This window comes from Zingiber officinale, chromosome 7A (assembly GCF_018446385.1).
Source record: "Zingiber officinale cultivar Zhangliang chromosome 7A, Zo_v1.1, whole genome shotgun sequence".
In the NCBI taxonomy this organism is placed as follows: Eukaryota; Viridiplantae; Streptophyta; class Magnoliopsida; order Zingiberales; family Zingiberaceae; genus Zingiber; species Zingiber officinale.
The window spans coordinates 2,558,570-2,582,585 of NC_055998.1; the positions used below are offsets into that span (position 1 = coordinate 2,558,570).

The 24,016-nt window shown below is 43.7% G+C and overlaps 1 protein-coding gene across 1 annotated transcript; it reads right to left on the reverse strand.

Annotated features, from left to right (window-relative positions):
- Positions 1-14,876: 14,876 nt before the first annotated feature.
- Positions 14,877-16,644, reverse strand: LOC122000756 (venom phosphodiesterase 2-like). The gene has a single exon (XM_042555205.1). It carries the CDS (start codon positions 16,405-16,407, stop codon positions 14,953-14,955), a length of 1,455 nt encoding a protein of 484 aa, XP_042411139.1. The 5' UTR covers positions 16,408-16,644; the 3' UTR covers positions 14,877-14,952.
- Between the last annotated feature and the right edge of the window lie 7,372 nt (positions 16,645-24,016).

Below are 24,016 nucleotides of genomic sequence, written 5' to 3' on the forward strand. Positions count from 1 at the left end.
TTTCGCGTCTCGGCCTACGTGCCGATCTCATTTTCCGGTCTGTGTGCTAAGTTCGTGTCCCGGCCTACGTGCCGTCAGTATCTCCCGGTCTGCGTGCCGGTGTCTTATCCCGATCTGCATGTCGTCTTCCGATGGCGTGCTGTGTTCGACTCCTCATCGTCAGATCCAGCCTGATCAGAGTCATCTACTCTTCCGAGTCGCGACAACTCGAGCCGCGTCCCATCCGAGGGCGCCCCTAGGCCAGGGTACGTTTTTCGTACTCACCTCTCATTTATTTCACTATCATATTATTAGCCTGTTACTCATATATTCGTTGGATCTGCCTCGAGCCTCAGGGTACCTGGGACCGGGGGGACCCGATCACTGGCTGTAGGTAGCGTTGACCAGAGGACTTTTGAAGACTTGGTCAACACAGAAGTCATCTCAGCACACCCCTCCTCTGGGACATTGCGACTCCGTCAACACTCTCGCCACCTCACCCGACGGTCCATCCGACTCAGCTTCCGGACGGGATCAATTTGGCGCCATATGTGGGAACATCCTTCACCTGTTCTGGAACGTGAAGATGGACGACGTCAGGAGGTTCTATGCTATTATCACAATCCCGGAGGATCTCGACACATATATTATCTTCTATCCTCACTCCACCGGTATTCGGGAGTTGAGGGATCGAGTGGAGTTTCAGCTGGCTGACAGGTTAGTTTTTCTATTTTGTTTTTTCCCTGACTCCACGGGTATTCGGGAGTTAAGGGACTGAGACAAACCCTTAGCCAGTTGACACAGCTCCCCGATCAGGTACGCTACAAGCTCTGCTCCCTTTTTACGATTATAAGAACTGATATAGCTCCTTGATAAGAGAGTAAGATCCTAACTCCTTGATCAAAGACTAGGGCCTTCGATTTTTGATCGGACACTAAGGGCCCAACTCCCCACACATACACTTGGGACACAACTCCCCGCTCATACACTAGGGACAACTCCCCGATCATTGACTCGTAGTACCACTTCCCGATCAAGATCTAGGGGCCTCGCTCTTTGATTACAAGCTAGGGGCCTTACTCTCCAATTAGGGACCAAAGGCCCAGCTCCCCGATCAGGTGTACTACAGGCTCTGCACCCTTCACCATGAGGGTTTGCATTCTCTTACTGCTACAGGCTCTGCACCCTTCACCATGAGAGTTTGCATCCTCTTACTGCTACAGGCTCTGCACCCTTCGCCATGAGGCTCTGCATCCTCTTATTGCTACAGGCTCTGCAACCTTCACCATGGGGCTCAACATTTTCTTACTTCTATTCACTCTATTATTATTATATGCTCTGCATCCTTCACTTGTAGTGCAACCTCTTACATCTAGAGGTGTTGCTCTCTTCACCCACGGTGCTCTGCTTCCTTCTATGACTATGGGCTCTGCTCCCTTATGTCGGCTTCGCACCCTTTATCTTCTCCCCTCGCTCCACGGGTATTCGGGAGTTGAGGGACCGAGACAGATCGTCAGTCGGTTGACACCACTTCGCGATTAGGTATGATAAAGGCTTTATTCCCACATATCGCTATGGGATCCGTTTCTATGGGCTTCAAGGCTTATCCTCCCCCGTTCGGGGTTGAGCTATCGCCAATGGTCTCGAACCAGAGTATCACTACCGATCTCGGATCAGAGTATCGTTAACGATCTCTCGGTCGGGCTTCTAGACCAATTCTCGGTCGGGCTTCTAGACCAATTCTCGGTCGAGCTTCTAGACGAATTCCCGGTCAGACTTCCAGATTGCTTCTTTGTCAGGCCTTTAAATTGTTTCCTGGCCAGGTCTCCAAATCAATTCCTAGTCAGACCTCCAAATCAAAGTCCTGGTCAGACCTCCAGATCAATTCCTGGTCATGTCTCCAGATCAAGTCTTGGTCAGGCCTCCAGATTGTTTCTTAGGCAGGCCATCGGATTGTTTCCTAGTCAGGTCTCCAGATCAAGTCCTGGTCAGACCTCCAGATCAATTCCTGATCAGGTCTCCAAATCAAGTACTGGTCAGGTCTCCAGATTACCTCTCGGTCGGGATTCCAGAATCTCGCCCCAGTGCGAGTTATAAGTAGGCTCTCACGGCCAACGTCTTTCCCGGTCGGGTCCCAGACTCTCGCTCCAGTGCGAGTTATAAGTGAGCTATGCTCTCACGCCTCTAGACTCTCGCCCCAGTGTGAGTTATAAGTGAGCACGACTCTCACGCCCAACGACCTTCCCGGTCGGCTGTCCCAGACTCTCGCCTCAGTGCGAGTTATAAGTGAGCACGACTCTCACGCCCAACGACCGTCCCGATCGGCTGTCCCAGACTCTCACCTCAGTGCGAGTTATAAGTGAGCACGACTCTCACGCCCAACGACCTTCCCGGTCGGCTGTCCCAGACTCTCGCCTCAGTGCGAGTTATAAGTGAGCACAACTCTCACGCCCAACGACTGTCCCGGTCGGCTGTCCCAGACTCTCGCCTCAGTGCGAGTTATAAGTGAGCACGACTCTCACGCCCAACGACCTTCCTGGTCGGATGTCCCAGACTCTCACCTCAGTGTGAGTTATAAGTGAGCACGACTCTCACGCCCAACGACCGTCCCGGTCGGCTATCCCAGACTCTCGCCTCAGTGCGAGTTATAAGTGAGCACGACTCTCACGCCCAACGACCGTCCCGGTCGGCTGTCCCAGACTCTCGCCTCAGTGCGAGTTATAAGTGAGCACGACTCTCACGCCCAACGACATTCCCGGTCGGCTGTCCCAGACTCTCATCTCAGTGCGAGTTATAAGTGAGCACGGCTCTCACGCCCAACGACCTTCCCGGTCGGCTGTCCCAGACTCTCGCCTCAGTGCGAGTTCTAAGTGAGCATGTCTTTCACGCCCAACGACCGTCCCGGTCGGCTGCCCCAGACTCTCGCCTCAGTGCGAGTTATAAGTGAGCACGACTCTCATGCCCAACGACCATACCGGTCGACTGTCCCAGGCTCTCGCCTCAGTACGAGTTATAAGTGAGCAATGCTCTCACGTCCAACGACCTCCCGGTCGGCCCGCACTACTCCACTTTCTGCTCTGTCCATCACTTATCACGCCCACCGCTCACTTGCCGCTCTGCCCAGCACTCATCATACTCACCGTTCCACTCGTCGCTCTGCTCGGCACTTATCATCTTTGTTTCGCTCACCGCTGTTGCCCAGTCGGCGCTCACCGCTTCACTCGTCGCTTTGCTCGACACTTATCATCTGCGTTTCGCTTATCGCTGTTGCCCGGTCGGCACTCACCGCTTACTTGCCGCTCTGCCAGACACTCATCATACTCGCTTCACTCGCCGTTCTGCTTAGCACTCATCGTTCGCGTTTTGCTCACCGATGTAGCTCGGTCGGCACTCACCGCACACTTGCCGCTCTGCTCATCACTCATCATATTCGCTCCACTCGCCGCTCGGCCCGACATTCGCCATTCGCATTTCGCTCGTTGCTGTTGCTTGGTCGCTGGCTTGAACATTCGTTGGTACCACTTGGCTACTCGCTTTGTGTCGATCGACCTATCGCTTAAATGTTTTTCTTGATTGCGCACTCGATATCGTTCGCCCGTTCTTATTTTGCTTGATAGGTATTCTCTCTATCTCCAGATCGACATTTTTTGATTACCAGGTCGTGATTTATGGTCGCTTGGTCAACACTCGCTCGGTTGCGCTCACGACTTTGTGCACCCATCATTCTCTTTATTGCTCGATCGCGATTTACAGTCGCTCGGTCATGATCATGGTATGCTAGTCCATCATTCTCTTTATTGCCAGGTCGGGATTTACTGTTGCTCGGTCGACACTTGCTCGGTCACGATCATGGCCTGCTAGTCCATCATTCTCTTTTATTGCCCGGTCGTGATTTACTGTCGCTCGGTCTACATTTTCTCGGTCACACGTTTGATACCGCTCACCCATCGTCGTTCGACTTGCTCAGCATTTTTCGATTACCAGGTCGGCATTATTCGATTACTCGATCGTGATTTATTGTCACTCGGTCGCCACTTTCTCGATCGCGCATTGGACCTCGCTCGCCCATTCTTAGTTCGACCGATCAACGTTATATTTGTTTCCTGGTCGGTATTTTTTCGATGGCGCGCTGGACATCGCTCGCTTGTTCTTATTTCATTCGATCGACATTTTCTCTACTACTCGGTCGATATTTTTCGATCGTTCGGTCTTGATTTATTATAGCCCTATCACTATGCTCAGTATCGCTTGAGCGTCTTCCCGTTGTCACTCAGTCGCCCTCAACATCCGATCGATCGCTTGCTCAGCATATGCTTCACATTATTCCTCGTCGCTCGTTTGACGTGATAAGACGAGCCTAGTGATCTGATTCCACGTTCGGTAGCGATTCTGCTTTGGGGCTTGGTCTAGTCAGTCGGACTTGCGCCTCCTTCGACTAGACTTGAAGGGGAGGCTTGTGATGTGGATATGGTTTATGGCAGGGGAGAAATAAGTGGAAAAGGGAAGGGCAATTTGGTAAAAGCATTGTATAAGGTTTTAAGAGAATACTGTAGCATGCAGAATGGAGGGGGAGGTTTTTTTCTTTCGGGTTTTTCCCTACTTCCGCTGCCATCACGACGCGAGGGAGACACAGTCGGCGCCAATGCCGACCGTTCGCCTCCACCTCTTCTCCTCTCCTTCTCCTCACCGTGCCACCGCAGCTGCTCCCTTTCGCGCTGCCACCCTCTAGCTACGGCCACCGGCGACGATCTCCCCCCTTCCTACTTCTCCTCTCGACGTCGGCGACGACAACACTGCTTCCTTCGTCCTCCTCGCCATGCCGTCGCCGGACAGACCGACCACTGCCCCTCTCCTTCTCCTCACCCACGCGAGCCGGTCTCAAATGCCTTCGTCGTTTCCTCATGCGATGCCGCCGCAGCCATCTCTTCCCCACGGACTCCGCCTCTCTTCCTCCTCGCAATGTCGCTGCTAACACAGCCGCTTCTCTACCTCCGAGCACTTCTCGCCGGAACCGCCCCTCTCTCTCTCTCTCCTTCCCCTCGTCGGTAGCACTTCTGCCTACTCCTCTCCTCAAGCAGGCAACCCTCCGACACGCCATTCCTTCTCGTCATTTGGAGAGGCTGCTGCCACCCTTGGTCCCTGCGCAACCACCACTTTCATCAGCGGTGGTCGTTGGCCGGCCGCACAACCCCCCTCCACACGTTGGTGGCCCAGGCGTCACCTCCATGCTACCTCCCTCTCCCTCGGTCGTCGGTGGCCCAACGCGGCTTCCTCGATACGGATTCGGCGGGTCCCTTAGCACTGACCTGGCCACTATTACTGTTGTCACTGATTTGAGTGTCTTTCAGTCCCGTCATGTGCCGGCCTTCGTGCCGTTATCTCGTTCCAGCTTTGAATGTTGTGGTATTTCTGATGGATCGTTTGAAGAGATAGAGGGGGGGGGGGTGAATATCGCACGCTTTAAAACTATTCTTTTCTTTTGAAACCAAAGTCGTGCAGCGGAAAATAAAGAGAGACAAGGTATTTTACTTCGTTCGGAGCCTAGCTCGACTCCTACTGAAGGCCAGCAGTCCTTGACCGCACCGATGGGCAAAGCACTAAAACTCTTCTCTCCGAACTCCTCGGAGAGAAGCAGATCGTACAAGTACAAGAGATATAAGATAGTAACAGCTCTATTATCTTATATAATTTAAGTGCAACAATAATAAATTTACCGACAAATGAATTTGAAAGTCGAAGCTTGTGGTCAGCGCGAATGCAGAGATTGATGGAGACTTGTTGCTTCAAGCAGCTTGCAGAACAACAATTTTTTGATCAGTAAAGTTGTTGCTGGCCTCTGACCTCGAGCCTTAATTTATAGGTGCACTGAGGTTCGGTCGACCGATCCCTCTGTTCGGTCGACCGAACCAGCTCCGATCACCCACAGCTGGAGTCTGATGCTGGCTCGTAAATTCTGCATTAACTGGTCTTCAATGGTTTGGTCGACCGAACCCTTTTATCGGTTGACCGAACAAGCTTTTACCTTGTTCGTCGAAGTCTGCCAGAATCTTGAATTAATGCACGTTTAATGTTGATTGGATCGGTCGACCGATCCTCTTGTTCGGTCGACCGATCAACCCTTCTTTCCTTTGCTTGCTGATCGTGTCTGATGCACTGGCTGTGCTGAGTCACCAAGGTTCGGTCGACCGATCTTATTGTTCGGTCGACCGATCAATCTTTGATCGGCCTCAGTCTGTTTTGGTCTGATCTGAAACACTGCTTTGATAACTTCTGTTTCGGTCGACTGATCCTCTGGTTCGGTCGACCAATCAAGCCTGACCTGCAAAACAGTGTTAGAACAAAAACATCCTGCAACATAAAGGTTAACACAATAATAATGCATGAGTAATATAAAAGACAGTAGAACTGTCTTGATCTCAACTTTGAAACCTTCTCGGTTTCTTCAGTTGGATCAGCGACCTAAGGTTGTTCCCTCTGGGAACCCGACCTCACTGTCACTCCTCCAGTTTGCTTACCTCAACCTACCTGCCAAACTTTGATCCTCCAGATCCAGTTTGGACTTTTCACTTAGCCTTGATCGGCTCCCCAGGACTTTTCTTTTGATCTTCAGTCCTCCAGACTTCTCGATCACACCGCCAAGCATTGGGTCCCCTTGACCTACTTGGACTTGCACCTAGGTTGCACGATCTGCTAAGACTTTTCTGCCTAGCCTCCAGCTAGGACTTTTCCAGTTGAGTAGACATCCTGCACACTCAATCAACTTGTTAGATCACAACAAGACTTAACTTGGAACCTTTGACAACATCAAAACTCAGGTTTGATTCTGGTGCAACTTGCACCAACAGTTTCGGAGATCTTTTCGGAGCAACGTGGGAGTATGAAAGTAATAGGAATTTGTGTTTTAAAGCTGCTAGTTGAAGCTACTTGTATAGGTTGTTTTGGGCACCTAGAGCTCTTCTTCGGGCTTTTGGAGTGTGGTGACATGACTGCACCTCGTCAAAAGTTTATCTGCAAACTTTATTCATCTCCGGGCGCCTGGATCGTGATGTGTGCCAGCCAAACAGCGATCGCCACCTCAGCTAGTCACCTCCTACCTCACCTAGCTTGTTCGGGCCCCTGGAGCAACTCCGGGCACCTAGACAAGGTTTGGGCAACTGGAACTCGATTTTTCTAACTTTTTCCCTGCATCAAAGTATTAGTAAAAATACCCTACAACACAGAGTTTAGAATAGTAAAAATAAATAAATAAATTATTAATTAGATCATGTCTTCTCAAGACCAGGATCTAGTTATTGTCTCAGCTTAGACTTCCAAAATGACTCTAAGCTGGACTAACACCTATAACCCCTAACTGGGACTCGCCCTCACTGGAATTCTCTCCTCCAGTGCTTACCTCACTTACCATTGCAGACCTATTTGATTCTTCGACCCACCAGGTCTTCTTGCCAGATGCCTCATCTCTTCAGCTAGTTGTCAGGCCCCGCAGACCCAACTGAACTTTCTGCCAAATATTAGGTCACTTCTTGACCTATTTGGGCTTCGTGTCAGTTATCAGGTCCTTCAGACATAATTGGGTTTCAGCCTGGTGTCAAGTCCTTATCTTTCAATCCTGCATACTTGGTAAAAAGGTTAGACAAATAACATATCTAACTTTAATCCATTTGTCATATATTCAATTATTAGTGCAACCTGCACTAACAAGGACTTGTTAGATGTTTGCTATATGCTAGTTGTGTATTTATTTGTGCAGGATTTGGATGTACCATATGTACTCTCGATTCATTGGTTATATTTGGTTGAACAAGTCAGTGGAGGATTCTATAGTCATTTATATTTTGGTTAGCAGTTCCTTATATTGTCTTTCTTACTTTTGCAGTAAGTATCTTACCTTAGACTGCATCTTTTGATCTCCTTACATTATGTAAATAATCTATTATCTTTCTAACTACCCGCTAAGTCGTTATACTCACTACTCCTTGTCTTTTTCTTTGTATTTTAGGTTAACAGATAGAGGATGTGTTGTGTCACTCAGAAGTCCTGGCTGTCGGTCCTACTCGATTTGGATTTCTGTTGAGTTGCTTGGGTTTGGTTTTTTTCTCGGTGCTTATGTTTTCAATTCTCTTTCTGAATCATGTTTTAAGTATGTTCATATGTACATGTATACATACACGCATTTTCATTACTAGCTTGTTATGTTGGCTTTAAATGATTTGATATTGATTATTTCCAATACTATTACTAGGGGGTACCATCTGATTTGGCGGACAAGTATACCCTCGTGCGTGACAGCCAAAGTCCAATATAGGACAAGTAACCTGCCCGGTGGGATCTCTCCACTCCCATCAGCCTGGGTTGATCGGACGGGCTTTTAGGGGCCAACTCCCCAACTCTCCCAGACACCTATAGGGATCTGCTCTCCCTCATCTCTCGATCGGCTAATGTTGATCGAATGAACTCTCAGGAGCCCAACTCCCCAACTCTCCTAGAGGCCTATGGGGATTTGCTCCCCCTCATCTCCCGATTGACTAATGTTGATCAGACAGGCTCTTGGGGGCCCAACTCTCTCGGATGCTTATGGGGCTCTGCTCCCCTTCATCTCCTAATCGGCTAATGTCGATCAGATGAGCTCTCATAGGCCCAGCTCCCCAACTCTCCCGGATGCCTACGGGGCTCTACTTCCCCTCATCTCCCGATTAGCTAAATACTGATTGGAGGAGCTCTCAGGGCCTCAGCTTCCCAACTCTTCCGGATGCCTATGGGGCTCTGCTCCCCCTCATCTCCCGATCAGCTAAATGCCGATATGACGAGCTCTCAAGGGCCAACTTCCTAACACTCCCGGACACCTACGAGACTTTGCTTTCCTCATCTCCCAATCGGCTAATGCCATTTAGATGAGCTCTTACGGGCTTATGCAAGCCCAACCCGTGTTGAAACCCAATATGAGCCTTCAAACTTCCAACGGAGATAACTTTTTACTTGGGATTCGGAATCATGTCTGTCGTCACACTTGCAGAATTCGAAAACCTATATTTGTTTTTGGATCATAACTATCTTCAGCCCCAAATTTCGCCCTTTAAATAGGGTCTTTTTACTATTTTTGGTAAATTTTTTGGTATTTAGGGTAATTTTCATATTTCTAGTATATTTTAGAGAGGATTTGTTTGGATTCGTATCTTGATTTGAGTTAAGATCATTAAGTTAATTACTTTTATTTTTAGGTAAAAATCTATTTCCTTTCTTTACAAGATTGGAATTAAAATCTGTTAATTATAATTTCTTTCCTTATTTGAGTTTTAGGTTGTGGATGATGTTTTGGTAATCCTGAGGAAGCTTGAAGGTGAGTCGGATCTAGTTCACCTCCTCACTGTTAAAATCAGAGAGTGGAAGTGTACCATAGGATAGGAATGTGCAGTGGAACATTGAGGACCATGATTTGAAAAAAAGCCACAGAGAATTAGGAAGAACTTACAGATAAAGGAGGTCGAAAACCTAAGGAATCACGATGGTAGACGATGAGCACTAGAGAAGAAGAAGAATGCGTTGGCCAAAAACCTTAGATAAGTAAAGCTTATAAATCCAGAAGGTTGAAGCACAACCATTCGATCTCAAGGGTAAAAGGGCGAGTTAATTATCACAGTCGTCCAATCAAAAAGTTAAAACCTCTAGCCACCTAATCAACAGACATCAAATGTCTCTTCGAGAATTAAAAAATTGGGCATGAGCAGGCCACATGGTGGTCTTATAGAAAAAGATATTTATGATGGATGTGACCAGCGAATCATTACTATGATACACTATCACGCGTATCACAGCATATCACCATGCATCTAACACACTCCTTTTCGAGAAGGATAAGCTTCAATGATAAGCATGCATAGTAGAATGATGTCAACCAGGATAAAGGATTTGGTCAAGAAACTAAAGCTGAGGGGATCTAGTTAGTTGGTCCTAGGCTTTTTTCGACTAAACTTGAAGGAGAGGGGTCCAAAGGTCAGCGGGCTGGAGTAGGTGGCAGTCACAGTCCAAGATAGGACAAGTAACTTGCCCAATGAGATCTTTCCACTCCGGTCGGCTTGGGCAGATTGGACGGGCCGGCTCTCAGGGGCCTAACTCTCCAACTCTACCAGACGCATACGAAGCTCTGCTCCCCCTCATCTCTCAATCGACTATCGATCAGACGTGCTCTTAGGGGCCTAACTTTGAAACTCTCCTGGATCCTTACGGGGCTCTGCTCCCCCCCATCTTCCTATCAGCTAATGCCGATCGGATGAGCTCTCAAGGACCCAACTCCCCAACTCTCTCAGATTCCTACAAGGCTCTACTTCCTCTCATCTCCTGATCGGCTAATGTCGATCGGATGGGCTCTTAGGGGCCAGATCCCCAAATCTCTTGGACATCTATGGGACTCTGCTCTCCCTCATCTCCCGATCGGCTAAATGTCGATCTAATGGGCTCTCAGGGGTCTAGTTTCCTAACTCTCCTGGACGCCTATGGAGCTCTGCTGCCCCTCATCTCCCAATCAGATGGGCTCTCAGGTACCTAATTTCCCAACTCTCTGGACACCTACAAAGCCCTTCTCTCCCTCATTTGCCGATAGACTAATACCGATCGGATGAGCTCTCAGGGGCCCAACTCCTCAGCTTTCTTGAACGCCTATGAGGCTCTACTCTCCCTCATCTTCCGGTAGGCTAATGTTGATTGGATGGATTCTCAAGGGCCAGCTCCGTAACTCTCTTGGACCCCTATGGGGAGCTGTTCCCCCTCATCTCCCGATTGACAAATGCTGATCGGATGGGCTATCAGGGGCCCAACTTGCCAACTTTATCAAACGCCTACAAGACTCTGCTCCCCCTTATCTCCCGATTGGCTAATGTCGATCGGACTTATTCCAAAGAACCTAGCTCCCCAATCTACTAGTTGTCTACATGGCTCAAACCCCCACTTAGAAACTTTCATAGCCCATTCACCCCTCATCTTGCCCATGTACGTGGCTCATCTCATGATTGCTGCCCAATAGGCATTCTGGCCCATGAGCATGTTTCATCATTAATATAACACATGAATTTGTCAGAAAGTCAGATGATTATATTTTTGCATAGATACACAATACTTCCCCATATCGATGATGGGACTGTAGGATACCGTGGAAACATGGTGATTAGATAGATTATCAAGTAGTGATATGATGTCTCATTAAATGCAGAGATTACAAGAACATTATAAAAGGAGTTGTTCTCCGCTGGCACAGGTACGCAAGTATATTGCCTCTCTCTCATTAGGTCATTGCTCTTCTTTTTTCAGGATTCTCACTTGATCATTGGAGTAGCTACGCTAGAGGCTCTCTGGATGTGTTTACCAACAGTTTTTTCTCTTCTTCAGTTAGTGTTTGTAGGCATCCGCCGACGTCCCCTGTCAAAGTCTTCTTCTCATCAAACTCCCAACTAGCTCATTAGTAGTCCACAACTCACCGTTTCTAGATAGAATCACTTAAATAACAACTTGGTATCCTTCTACATATCATAGCCCTAGAATAGATATATAATACCATAGCCTTGGGGCATGTACACACTACACAATGATAGCAAAAGCAAAAAAGTGGAATTCACCATCCCAGTGGCCCTACATGGTCGGTCTCATGACCATTTGTGAGGAGATAAATCGGGAAGCTGTAGTGGGCCAGTGTGGGGAGAGCTTTTTTTCCTTGGCTTTGCCGAGATTCGAACCTTTACCCTATGATAACAATTCTGTCTCGTACTAATCAACTCAATCCTGCCTCAGGGGTAGGTACACACTGTACAATTATAGCAAAATGTGGAATACGCCACCTCGACGACCCCACACGGTTGGCCTCATGACCCTATATGAAGAGGTAAATCAAGAAACTATAGTTGATCAATGTAGGTACGCACTGCACAATGGTGGCAAATGGGTAGCAATGAATAAGTACACATTGCTCAATGATTAACTAGACTGAGTAACGTCGAGTTTGAGTGACTGGCTCGATCCCACATAAATTTTCTACCGGCCATCAGGGTAAATCGGGAAATACCTATGGCAGGCAGCCTAGAAGCCCAGCATCCCTTAGTTGCAAGTCCCATTTTTAGGAAAGATCCCTACAAATACGTTGTAACTGGGAATCGAATTGTGAGTACTTAGAAGACAACTGAGCGCTTTTACAACTGTACCATAGCCCTGAGGGTAGGTACACATTGCTCAATGTGGCAAAAGGTGATTTGCTCGTCTCCAGCGCCCCTGTTAATTTGTCCCTAGGTCAATACAGATGAGGAAAATCACGGATCAAGTAAATCACAGATGACTATTAACTATTAGGATAATGACCAAGATATAAAAAAAATATACTCAGATATATCAAATTTCAATCCTATAATTTAACATGATAATATTTCATATCCAACTACGTTGGTCAATAAATCTTATGGGATAATTTTAAAGTATAATCTATAAGGACTTTTGAAATCTGTGCGATAATTATTTCACAATATTCATGAGATGATGTATGTTTCCTTAAATTTTTAAATATTTAATTAAATCTTTAATTTGATACGAACGGAAAAAAATAGACTATCCACCCGAATATAAAGAAAAACTAAACTCAAATTCAACTCGAATTACTTATATTGACTTCGAGCTCAATTCGAAGCGTGAAAAGTTTAAAATTTTTAGTTCAGATTTAGTGCAAATCAGAGTTCAGGTTGAAATTCAGCTTAAAAAATTCGAATATGTTCTTAAATTATTCAAACTATTACTAATAAGTACTCAAAATTTATTTATTTAATATATAATTATATTATATTAATATAATATTAAAATTCACGAGCAGTCTAAATTATCAAATTAAATAATTTATACTCGAGTTCGGTTAAAAAAAAAAAAACAGTTCTGGGCTCAAATTCGATAAAGTTCGAATGCCCACTCGTAGAGCTCGTAAAGCAGCTTCGTTTACGCCCCTTTTCCACCCGCTGGACTCTCCCCGCACCATTCTCCTGCCGCGAGCAATCTTCCTCCTCTCCGAATCCAATGGAATCGAAGGGAAGCAGCAATTTCGGGGAAAGTTCTCGCCGGAGGGAAATCCGACAATGAGGTGCAACGGCAGTCCGCCGCCGACCTCATTTCCTACTGCGGCGAAAGGTAATCATAAACCCTAATGTTGACCGAAGTGGATTGTATGAGCTGGGGTTCATGTACTCTTCTTTCAGATTTCAAAGACGTGGGATTTAGTGAAGGCTCTCGTAGGTATATTACCAAGCGATTCGAGCGAAGGCCATCACGATCCCAAACGGATCAGAGAATTTCAGAACATGCACTTTCAGGTTCTTTCTTTCTTATTCGCCTACCCTGATTAGTTATGAATTGCAGTCATCCCCAATTATATTTTGGCATACTTTTATCCTTGCCTTTTAGTGCAGCGTACTTTGTAAGTTTGTATCCACATAAGTTCTTAATGATTGCTTTTCATCAAATTGGCTTTTACAAATTTAGTTTCGCTTGTGGCTTAAATCCAGTGTAGTGAGTATGCTTGAAATCTGTTGATTATACAACTTCTAATCATTTTTGTGTGGAAATTGTTATAGGATTTCCAGACTTTTAATGTATGTACGACAATTACAAATTGTGATAGTTTTTACGTACATCTTATCCCTCCATTGAACTCTAAGAGAGATAATATCATGGTATTGTTTAGATATCTAGAATTTTCTTTGATCTCGTCTACATTACTCTAGTTGGTTTTTCTTATATAATTATAAAATATATTAATAGATGTTTGATAATGTCAATATCATCAAACCTCTCAATATACACATGTGGCTCAATTAGTTGCTTTCAAGGTCTGGTGAGTATTGGTCCCATACAGTTCCAAGCTAATCATGCAATATGCCAGCCTGCAGAGGTTGTTTCTGAGAAACAAGAATATCATGAGTAGGATATTCTTTTAATTTGGTGGTTTTGCTATGATATTATAAAAGTAACTATGTAAACTGAAGAATCTTTTAATTTGGTGGTTTTGCTATGATATTATAAAAGTAACTATGTAAACTGAAGAATGATTTGCTTGTCGGATTGGTCAAACTGCATGAGAATTTTATGGATGGAAGTTGTTTAACACTAAGAATGGACACCAAGAATGGCTGAGCAAAATCATAACAATTCGGAACTGATGACTGGTCAGCTGTCTATTTACGGTTAAATAATTAAAAGCAAGACGAAAGGGTGAAAGGACGTGAAGCTTGCCTTCAAGTTCAACTTTAACTTTCCTGGATCTGTATTAAAGCATGTTGGCACCAAATTGGCCGAATTGGATGAGCTGGGGCTAATATACTTTTCAACTGCAGTTTGCAAGATGTCCTGCGGATCTTATTAAAATATTAAAAGAAGCTGGAGAAGGAATCATATTGGATAGAAATCATTTATTTTGTTTTAATGTGGTGGGGAAGACTTGCTTGTTTCTTTTGTATTTTTTCAGGCTATGAAACTAGATTATGCTTATCTGGTTCCACTATTTAACTGGACGTTGTTCTTTTGACAGGTTATTGCAGGTACCAATATCAACAGCACCGGAAGATTGATATGGCAAATGCATAACCAAAGACTGAGGGAACATGAAATTGCTGCAATATTTTCACGAAGAAAGCAAATTATCAATCATCTGATCTTAGTAGACACTAGTGTTTGCCATGATTCTAGGTGAGAAAACAAATGCAAGTAATGGTTTCCTTATGTTCCAGTTTGAAGACATTTGGTCAAATTCTTTCACGAATTCTAGTATGTAATTCATGTCTCTGTTGGAAATTTTGACATTGGGGAGGCAACCCAAATCCCAAACCAGAAACACTAACATAACTTGGAAATGCATTGAGCAGAAGGTTTGAATCTTCCCAATTTTGGCAAGGTCAGTGGCTGGTAATGTTGCTGCTGCTTCTGAAAACTCATTCATCTGCATATTCTGAGTACATCTCAAGCGTTTGCGAGAAGAACTGTGCTCGGAAACGATGCCGATCCGTTGTTGGGTGCACCCTTCAGCTTCAGAATGGACGCGATCACATTGTAAATCTCTACATTTTCGAAAGATGGAATCTTCCTTCCCCTCGCAAACTGAGGTCCGTGCGCAATAAAAATGGTCCTCATCGTGAAGAATGCGTTGTCGTAGCCATGCGAGCCGCCGCACTCGCAGCTCTTGGACGTCTTCAGCTCCACCTTGTAGCCTTCTTCCAGCAATCCAATGATGGGTGGAATTCTGTAGCTCGCAGAATAATGAAGCCGCTCCGGCAGATCCTCTTTCAGGTACACTTTTAAATAATTCCCATGCTCCACCTTTCCCGAACTCAATGCCTCGTTCATCTTTGCCACCACTTCCGACGGGGCAACGCCGGCAGGCGGGCGAATTGCGAGCAGAGGAGTTGTGGACTCGATCCATTCTCGGGGAATTTTGATCCACGGAGATAGAGCATCAAGGAAGATCAGTTTTTTATCACAAGTTCCCACCATTCCATGATCGCCTAACAGGATTATGGTCACGTCCTCAAAGATGCCTCTTTTCTCCAGGCCGGCGACCAATCTCCCGATCATGTGGTCGATTCGAGCTACTGCGGCGGTGATCTCTGGATCGTCTGCACCGACCTTGTGCCCTTGCTTATCTGGGTCCTCGAAGTAGAGGGTCATGAACACGGGTATCTCGTCGCATGGGAGATCGAAGTGGCTCAAGATGGTGTCCACGCGATCTTCGAACGGCACTGAGACGTCGTAATGCCGGCAGAACCTGGGAGGGCAGTCCCAAGTTCCCTTCTTGACTTCGGATCCGGGCCAGAAGAAGGTGGCGGCGCGGAATCCCTGGTCGACGACGGTCTCCCAGAGCGGCTCCCCGAGCCACCACTCCGGCTCGTGGTTCTTCATGGTGAAGGAGGCGCCAGAGATTGGATCGACGAAATGGTTGTTGATGATGCCGTGGTAGGGAGGATAGAGGCCTGTGACGATAGAGTAGTGGTTGGGGAAGGTAAGGGTAGGGAAGACCGATATGAGCCCGGGCTCTGCCTCGGTGCCATTAGCGATCAGGCGGTGGATGTTGGGTGTGGCGGTCTTGAACTGGTATCCGTAGCGGAATCCGTCGGAGGAGATGAGGAGGACGACGGGGCGGGAGAGCTTGGCGAGAGGTCTCGCCGTGTGTGAGAGATCAGAGGCCGAATCTCGGGATGCTGCAGCGGGGGCGGAGGAGGAGAAGAGGAAGACGAAAGCGGCCGCGGCTGCTAGGGAGGCGCAGGTGACGAGGAGGACGGGGCAGAGGCACGTTGCATGAGATCTTCGGACGCCCATAGCAGATTCGTCTGAGGCGACGGTGGAGAGAAGAGCCATGGTCGGGTTAGAAGAATCAAATTCAGCTCCGGTGGATTGTGCAGGAGTGGGAACAGAAGCCATCGTCGGAGTACAATGGTGGATCTATTATCTTCTTTGTTTGCTTCTCCAAATGAAGGAAAACAGAGCGACAAATTATCAGATTGATAATTGCCAAATGGCGAAAAATTTTGTGATTGATGTAGAATTTAAGGTAGCAGGACAAGATGGTGGATTGGATGTCGGCATGCGGTTTTAATTGAAACGGTAAAGAGAATAGACGACGAGATCATGTGGAACTATATATACCTTTTAAAACTGCTGATATAAATTCCTTTAATAAACGAATTAATTTATGTTTATTCATCTATATATTAATTATTAGATTGTCGTTGTTTTAAAATATTTATTTATTTATTTATTTAATTGTCTTTATACATGATTGAAACATGGAAATCCTCATACATGATTGAATCAAGAATATTAAAACACTTTTAAAATGCATTCCTAAATTGTATACATGGTATAAAATTAAAGATGCTCATAAACCAATAACCACAACTTGTGTAAATAGTTTCTAAAGCATCTGTTAAAATTTAGTTAATTTACAAGGAAAATACCACTCAAGCATGCTTAATATTTTAGCAGATAAAGCATATAACTCAGAAGTAGACTGAAAGATCTTACACATAAGACATGGCACCAGAAAAACAGTTGCAAGTTAAAGTTTTGGTTGCTCCATTTCTTCGCTCCCTACACCTGAAGGGGCCGAGGATGTATCATTAGTAGTAGGTCCAGTCTCTTTGAAAGGCAACTTCAGCATCAGCAGAATCATCCATCAGCCATGCTCCGAATGCTTGCAACTGGCATATTAAGATCATTATCTCTTTGGGTAGAAGATGTGAGATCATCAGAATCAGAAATCCTTGTATCATTACTGTCTGGTCCTTGATCAACCGAGGTGTTGTTGAACACTTACCACCATCAATTTCCAATGCAGTTGATGAAAGAGTTAGACTCAAACGGCATGGAAGTGGTGTAAAAATAATCTGCTATCGAAGATTTATGAGTATTAGTTGAATTTAAATTATACTGAACTAAATTCATTTATCTGTCAAGATGACTTGAGCTAATAATCTTAGGCTGTCAGGGAAAGCTGGTTTCTACCAAGTGCGGATTGCAGAGTGGCTGAGCGAATAGAGCAGTTGTATGTTTGGGTGAGCAAGGCAATAGAGAGATCGGCCGAACAATAGGCCGAGTGGGTGAGCGACCAACGCCGCGTCCGAGTCGCACAGCAGAGAGGCCGACCGAGTAGTAAGGCTGAGCAAGTTCGACCGGACAGAGCAGCCGACCGAGCAGTGAGGAAGATCGGTCGAGTGAGAAGATAGGCCAAGCGACTGAGTGAGTGGTCTGTCGGGCGAGCAGATAGGCTGAGCGAGAGGCCGGTCGGGAGAGCAGACAGGCCGAGCGACAGGGCAAGAGAGTTGACCGAGGCTTGCGAGGGTCACTGTTTTCTTGAAACAGATTCTCTCCACTTCCGACTGTACTTCGAGGTTTACTCGGGTCGTTTGTTTCCCAGAATATAACGGTTAACTGTGATTCCCACCAAACACTGGTGGTCACGGCGAATTGAGAAGTACCTGACTACTATCACGAATACACTGCCGGACACGAGATGCATGATAGAAGAGAAGAGAACGTAGGTGGAGAGTTTCAACTTTTTGAACGTGTAACCTTTTGTTTGTGGTCGCAACTTTCTTATATAGGAGCCCAAACCAATGGGTAGCATTAATGATCGTTTAATGATCATTATTCACCAGTTATAAAACGCCAACGTTTCATTCGGCTGTATTAATCTTTCTTTAATGCATCCGTTATACAAGCAGCAAAAAGGTTTACATGGAAAAATATTGGTTGTTTCACTTGGGCAAATTTTGCCTCGATCAATCCAACATTCGGCGTGCACAGGTCGTGCTCACACACAAGTCAACTTGGTTCAATGCAATCCGGGTCCTAGATTTACACCCTCCTACGCACCCACGCGTGAGAGAGAGTCTCTCCCTATGTATTTGTTTACATCATCAAAGCATGTAAATCAATATAAATCAACCAAAATGTCCTAGAACTCCTAATGTGGGACTAAAGTTCCATTCACAATGGAGCTTCTTTCCTTTTCCACCTCTTCTCCATTCACTTATATCCAACAGGAAGGTGCTGCGCAAAGGTGTAACACCTCTCAACCTTTAATACAGAAAAGAAGGGAAGAGAGAAAGATATCATGCGGCGCAATGAGATAAAAAAACACACAAGAAAAAGTAGACATAAAGAAGAAGAAGAAGAGGAGGAGGAGTTATCGTGATTTGGCAGTATGCATACTTTACAAAACTACTGTAACTTTATTAGAATTTTTTTTACACAAAAGAATCCATACCATAATGATGATACAACCAATAGGTTCACAATGATCTCTATAAATAGTGTCCAAATCCCAACATACATGAAAAATCATAATAGAATTCTATTATGAAAAATCATAATAGAATTTTTCTGTTGTTTCTTTCTTTTCATCCGTGGCATTGCTTGTATTGACCTTCACTCAGATATGAGACATCCGTCAACCATCTCCACCTTGATAAACATCCATTCGAAGAATACAAGTATCTAAGTAAAACTCCACCTGAATCTCTGGGTCTGGGTTTCCTTTCTTTAGCATCTAAAGATATAGATCAAGTTCAAGCAATCCTTGAATTTCTCTGCAGTCATTGGCTTTGTCAACATGTCTGTAGCATTGTCTGTAGTGTGAACCTTCTCAAGTTGTATTTTTCCGGAAGCAATCAGCTCTATGATCTTGTGAAACCTCACATCAATATGCTTGTTCTCGCATGATACACCAGATTCTTTGTCAAATAGATAACACTATGACTATCACATAACAACTTGACTCTACCTTGCTGAATACACAGTTCTCTGACCAACCTTGTAAGTTATAAAGTTTCCTTCACTACTTCGGCTGTTGTCATATACTCCGACTCCGTAGTAGACAATGCAACAATAGATTGTATCATAGACTTCCAATAGATAGGTCTTTCCTCCACAGTGAACATGTATCCTATAGTAGACCCATTATTTGAATCTCTTACATAGTCTACATCCATGTACTCACAACTGAAGGATCTTCCGATTGTCTACTGAACATGATGTCATAATCAATTGTATTTCTCAAGTATCTGAAAAATCATTTCAGTACATCCTAATATGGTTCATAGGATTTGAGAGAAATTTGCTCACCATGCTAATTGTTTGTGCCAAATCTAGTCTCGTAAAAATCATAATATATATCAGACAACCAACTGCACTAGCATAAGGAACTTTTAACATATCTTAAATCTCCTTATTCGTCTTTGGACACTGTGTGATGGATAACTTGAAGTAATGCGCTAGAGGTCGGTTCACTGACTTCACATTTTTCATGTTAAACTTATCGAATACATTCTCCACATAGCTACGTTGAGACAACTATAATCTCCATGCAACTCTATCCCTATGAATCTCTATCCTAAGAATCTCCTTAGCCTCATCCAAATCCTTCATGTTAAATTCCTTGCTCAGTAACTCCTTTAAATTGTTAACCTCTTTCTTATTCTTGAACAACCACTTGCACCTTATAGCTTGTTTTCCCTCAGAAAGCTTCATTAGATCACACACTTTGTTCTTATGTAGTGACTTACTTTGTTCTTATGTAGTGACTCTATATCTTCCATCATAGTATCCCTTTACTTGTCATTCTCAGAGTTGTAAATTGCTTCTTAAAAAGATCTAGAGTTTCCACCACTGGTGATAAGTGCATAAGACACCAAGTTTTCAAAACCATATCTTGTAGGTGACTTTATAACCCATCTCATCATGCTTCCAACTATAGTGCGATGTTTCATGTGACCTGAGCTATCATTATCAGAGTCATGAGTCCTTAGCTCCACCTGCATAACATCCTTCTACTTGTTGCTTTGTGATATTTCATTTTCATCTTCCTGAGTACTTTGTAACATGACTTTCTTGTCAAATACCACATCTCTGTTAATCACCACCTTGTTTGCCTTAGAATCTCAAAGCTTGAAGCCTTTTACTCCTTTCTGATACCCCAGGAAAATGCATTGCTTTGACTTCACATCTAGTTTTAATATTTCCTCACTGGATATGTGCATATGGATTGTACATCTAAAAACTCAAAAATAAGAGTAATCGACTAGATTCCTTGTCCATATTTCCTTTGATACTTTGCCTTCTAGTGCTACCCTTAGTGATTTATTAATGAGATAACATATCATATTAACCGCTTCCACCCAAAAATTCTTTGCTAGCCCTTCATTCTACCTAAGATATCTTGTCTTCTCAATGATTATCTTGTTTAACCTTTTCGCCACATCGTTCTACTATGGTGTCCTACGAATTGAGAAATATTGTCATAATCCCATGTTACTCACAAAATTTTTGAAACTTTGAATTCGTGTACTTAGTCCAATTGTCTGACCTAATATATTTGATCTTCCTTCTAGTCTGATTTTCCACTTCAATTTTTGACTGTTTAAACTTTGTAAAAGTTTTTTACTTGTGATACATAAAGTATACTCAGACCTTTCGTGAGTAATCATCAGTAAAACTCACAAAATACAAGTGTTATTCCCGTGATGCTACATTGGCTAGTCCTCAGAGATCCGTATATACATAGTCCGGAATCCCTTCCATCTTGTATGTTGTCGTCTTGAATTGCACTTTTCTCTATTTCTCAAGAACACATAATTTGTAAAATTCAAGTTTACATATCTTGGCACCCTTCAACAATCTCTCTTATGAAGTTGTAGCATCCAACGTTCATTTATATGTCCTAACCGCATATTCCACAAGATAATACTGTCTGATTCAGACACCATCGAGGTGACTCCACCTACAACTGTAGTCCCTACTAACTTGTAGATGTTTCTTAATAACTTCTGTCCTTTCATTATCATTAGAGCTCTCTTGCATATCTATATCACCTCACTTACTGATTTGTAACTATAATTAATATCATTCAGTGTGCCTAGTGAGATCAAGGTCTTCCTTAGCTATGTTATATGTCTAACATCACATAGGGTTCTGATCACACTATCAAACATTCTGATTCTAACATTCCCTATATCGATAACTCTGCATGACGCATCATTTTTCATTAACACTGAATTAAAATACACTGCCCTGTAATTATCAAATCACTTCTTATTTGGAGTCATGTGATATGAACATACAGAGTCTAAGATCCATACATCTGTTAGCTGCTCCGAACTTGACATAACTGATAGTATATCTCCATCATTGCTCTTTGAATTTTCCTTTTCAATTATGTTTGCAAAGTTCACTGAATTATCTTTGTTCTTTGCAATATGTTTCTTTATGTCTGGACAATCTCTATTCATATAACTTTTTCCTCCACACTTGTAGCAAGTGATCATCTTTTTCCTTCTTGATTTAGAATGAGCCTTGTTGTCATTATCCGATCCATGTAGAGATTTTCTCCTATTACATTCTTAGTTGTTATTTATCACAAGTCATTCTCCTTGAGATACTTTATTGCTTATTTTCTCCCTTTGATGAAAATCTAGCAACACACATGTGATCTCATCCAATTTAAGAGTTTCCTTACCCCCACATCAAAGTAGTAATTGAATGCTTGTATATAGGATATGAATGTAGAGAATTTAGTAACATTAGCGTCTTGTCTTCGTGCTCAATCTTCACATTAACTTGCTTCAAATCGCTCACGATCTGGTTGAATAAGTTGATATATTGGCTCAAATCGGATCCCTTTGTCATGTTTAGTTCGTATAACTTTTGCTTGAGATATAGTTTGTTTGTTAACGACTTTGACATGTATTAACTTTTCAACTTTTGTCACTATCACCGGTGACTCCTAGTCTATGACATGGTATATCACATCATTTATAAGACAAACCCTGATTAGTGCCACTGTCTTCGCCTGAAGTTATTCCCAACCCGATCTCTTTATTATTTTCTATTTCCTTTCTCCCAGCGCCTTCACCATGTCTTGTTACATCAATAAGTCCTTAACCATTCTCTTCCATAATCTGAAGTTTCCGATTTCATCAAATTTGACCATATCGAACTTCATAGAAAACATCCCCAACATGTTGAATAAATCTGCCAACATCTCGATTTTATACCAATTGTTACACAAGGGACAATACCTCTCAACCTCTAACTCAAAAACAAAGGGAAGAGAGAAAGAGATTGTGTGGAGAAACTAGACAAAAAATGCACAAGAAAATAACAAACACAAGGATGGAAGAAAAGGAAAAAGAGTTACCGTGGTTCGATGACGTACCTACTTCATAAAACGACTGAAACCTTATTATAATTTTTTTTCTACACAAAAGAAACCACATCATAATGATGATACAATCAATAAGTTTACAATGATCCATATAAATAGTGTCAAAACTCCAACATACCAAAAGAGACATGAAAAATCATAATAGAATTTTATTATGAAAAATCATAACAAAATTTTCCCACCGTTTCTTTCTTTTCATCCGTGACATCCTTCACATTGATCTTTACTCAAATATAAGTTACTCGTCAACATAAGGATACCATCTTCATCAAATGACCTAGCAAAGAAATCCTTCTAATTCTATGCACAAACACGTCCCTCAGTGTTCTTAAAGTTGTAGTATCTCAAATACCTATTGGGGGCGGCACTCCAATATCTCATGTGGCAAAAGGTGATTCGCTCGCCCCCAGGACCCCCGTCAATCCGTCCCTATGCCAATAAGGAGGAGATAAATCACGGGTAACTACTAGCCATTAATGCAAGTGGTTAAGGTAAGGGGGAGGGCATGCTCAGACGACCACTCCAGCATCTCCTGGCGTTTACTGTAGGTTGCCATATGAGCAGCACCAAAGTGCTAGCTAATTACTGACGACTACCACATTGTCACTTGCTTGAATAGCCGAGCACAACCCTATCTTTAGCTTATCACAAAAATCTTGATCGAGTATGAATACAGTCCTGCTCCTAGAAGCTAAAACAGAACACTTGTAATCAATTCCTTTCTTGTTTAGCTTTGTAATTGTGTGCTTCAACGTTGTAAGAGGCTATTCCACCCAGAGGAGAATCTTAGTGCATTTTTCAAGATTTTGGATTAGCAATCCCCTGATTGCAAACCAAGTAAATTCGGTGGCTCTTTTTCTTAGTTAGTTTCTTAATTCATTTTATGCAAATGTTAGTTTTAATTACGCTGTAAAGTCCAAAAAGATATCTTTGTATTTACAGGGCAATTCACTCCCCTCTTGACCGACCGCTAAGGGACCAACACACATAATAAAGCACTGGTAGTTCATAGCAAACTGAGAATGCACCTGAGTGCTATCACGAGTAGTTTAGTCAAACGAATGCGCGACTAAGAGTTTTTGTGGGAGAACATAGGTGGACAGAGGTTCATTTCCTGCTCTTCCTCTTACTGTATCTTTTCTGCTCAAGATCTGAGCTCCTTATATAGGGGCTCAACATTTGGCCATAATAAATGACCGATTAAAGGTCATTTATTATTATTAATTGACGACAATTTTAATTAGATCAATTAATGGTCATTTATTACCATTAATTGTCGACAGTTTCAGTTGAATAAATTAATGACAA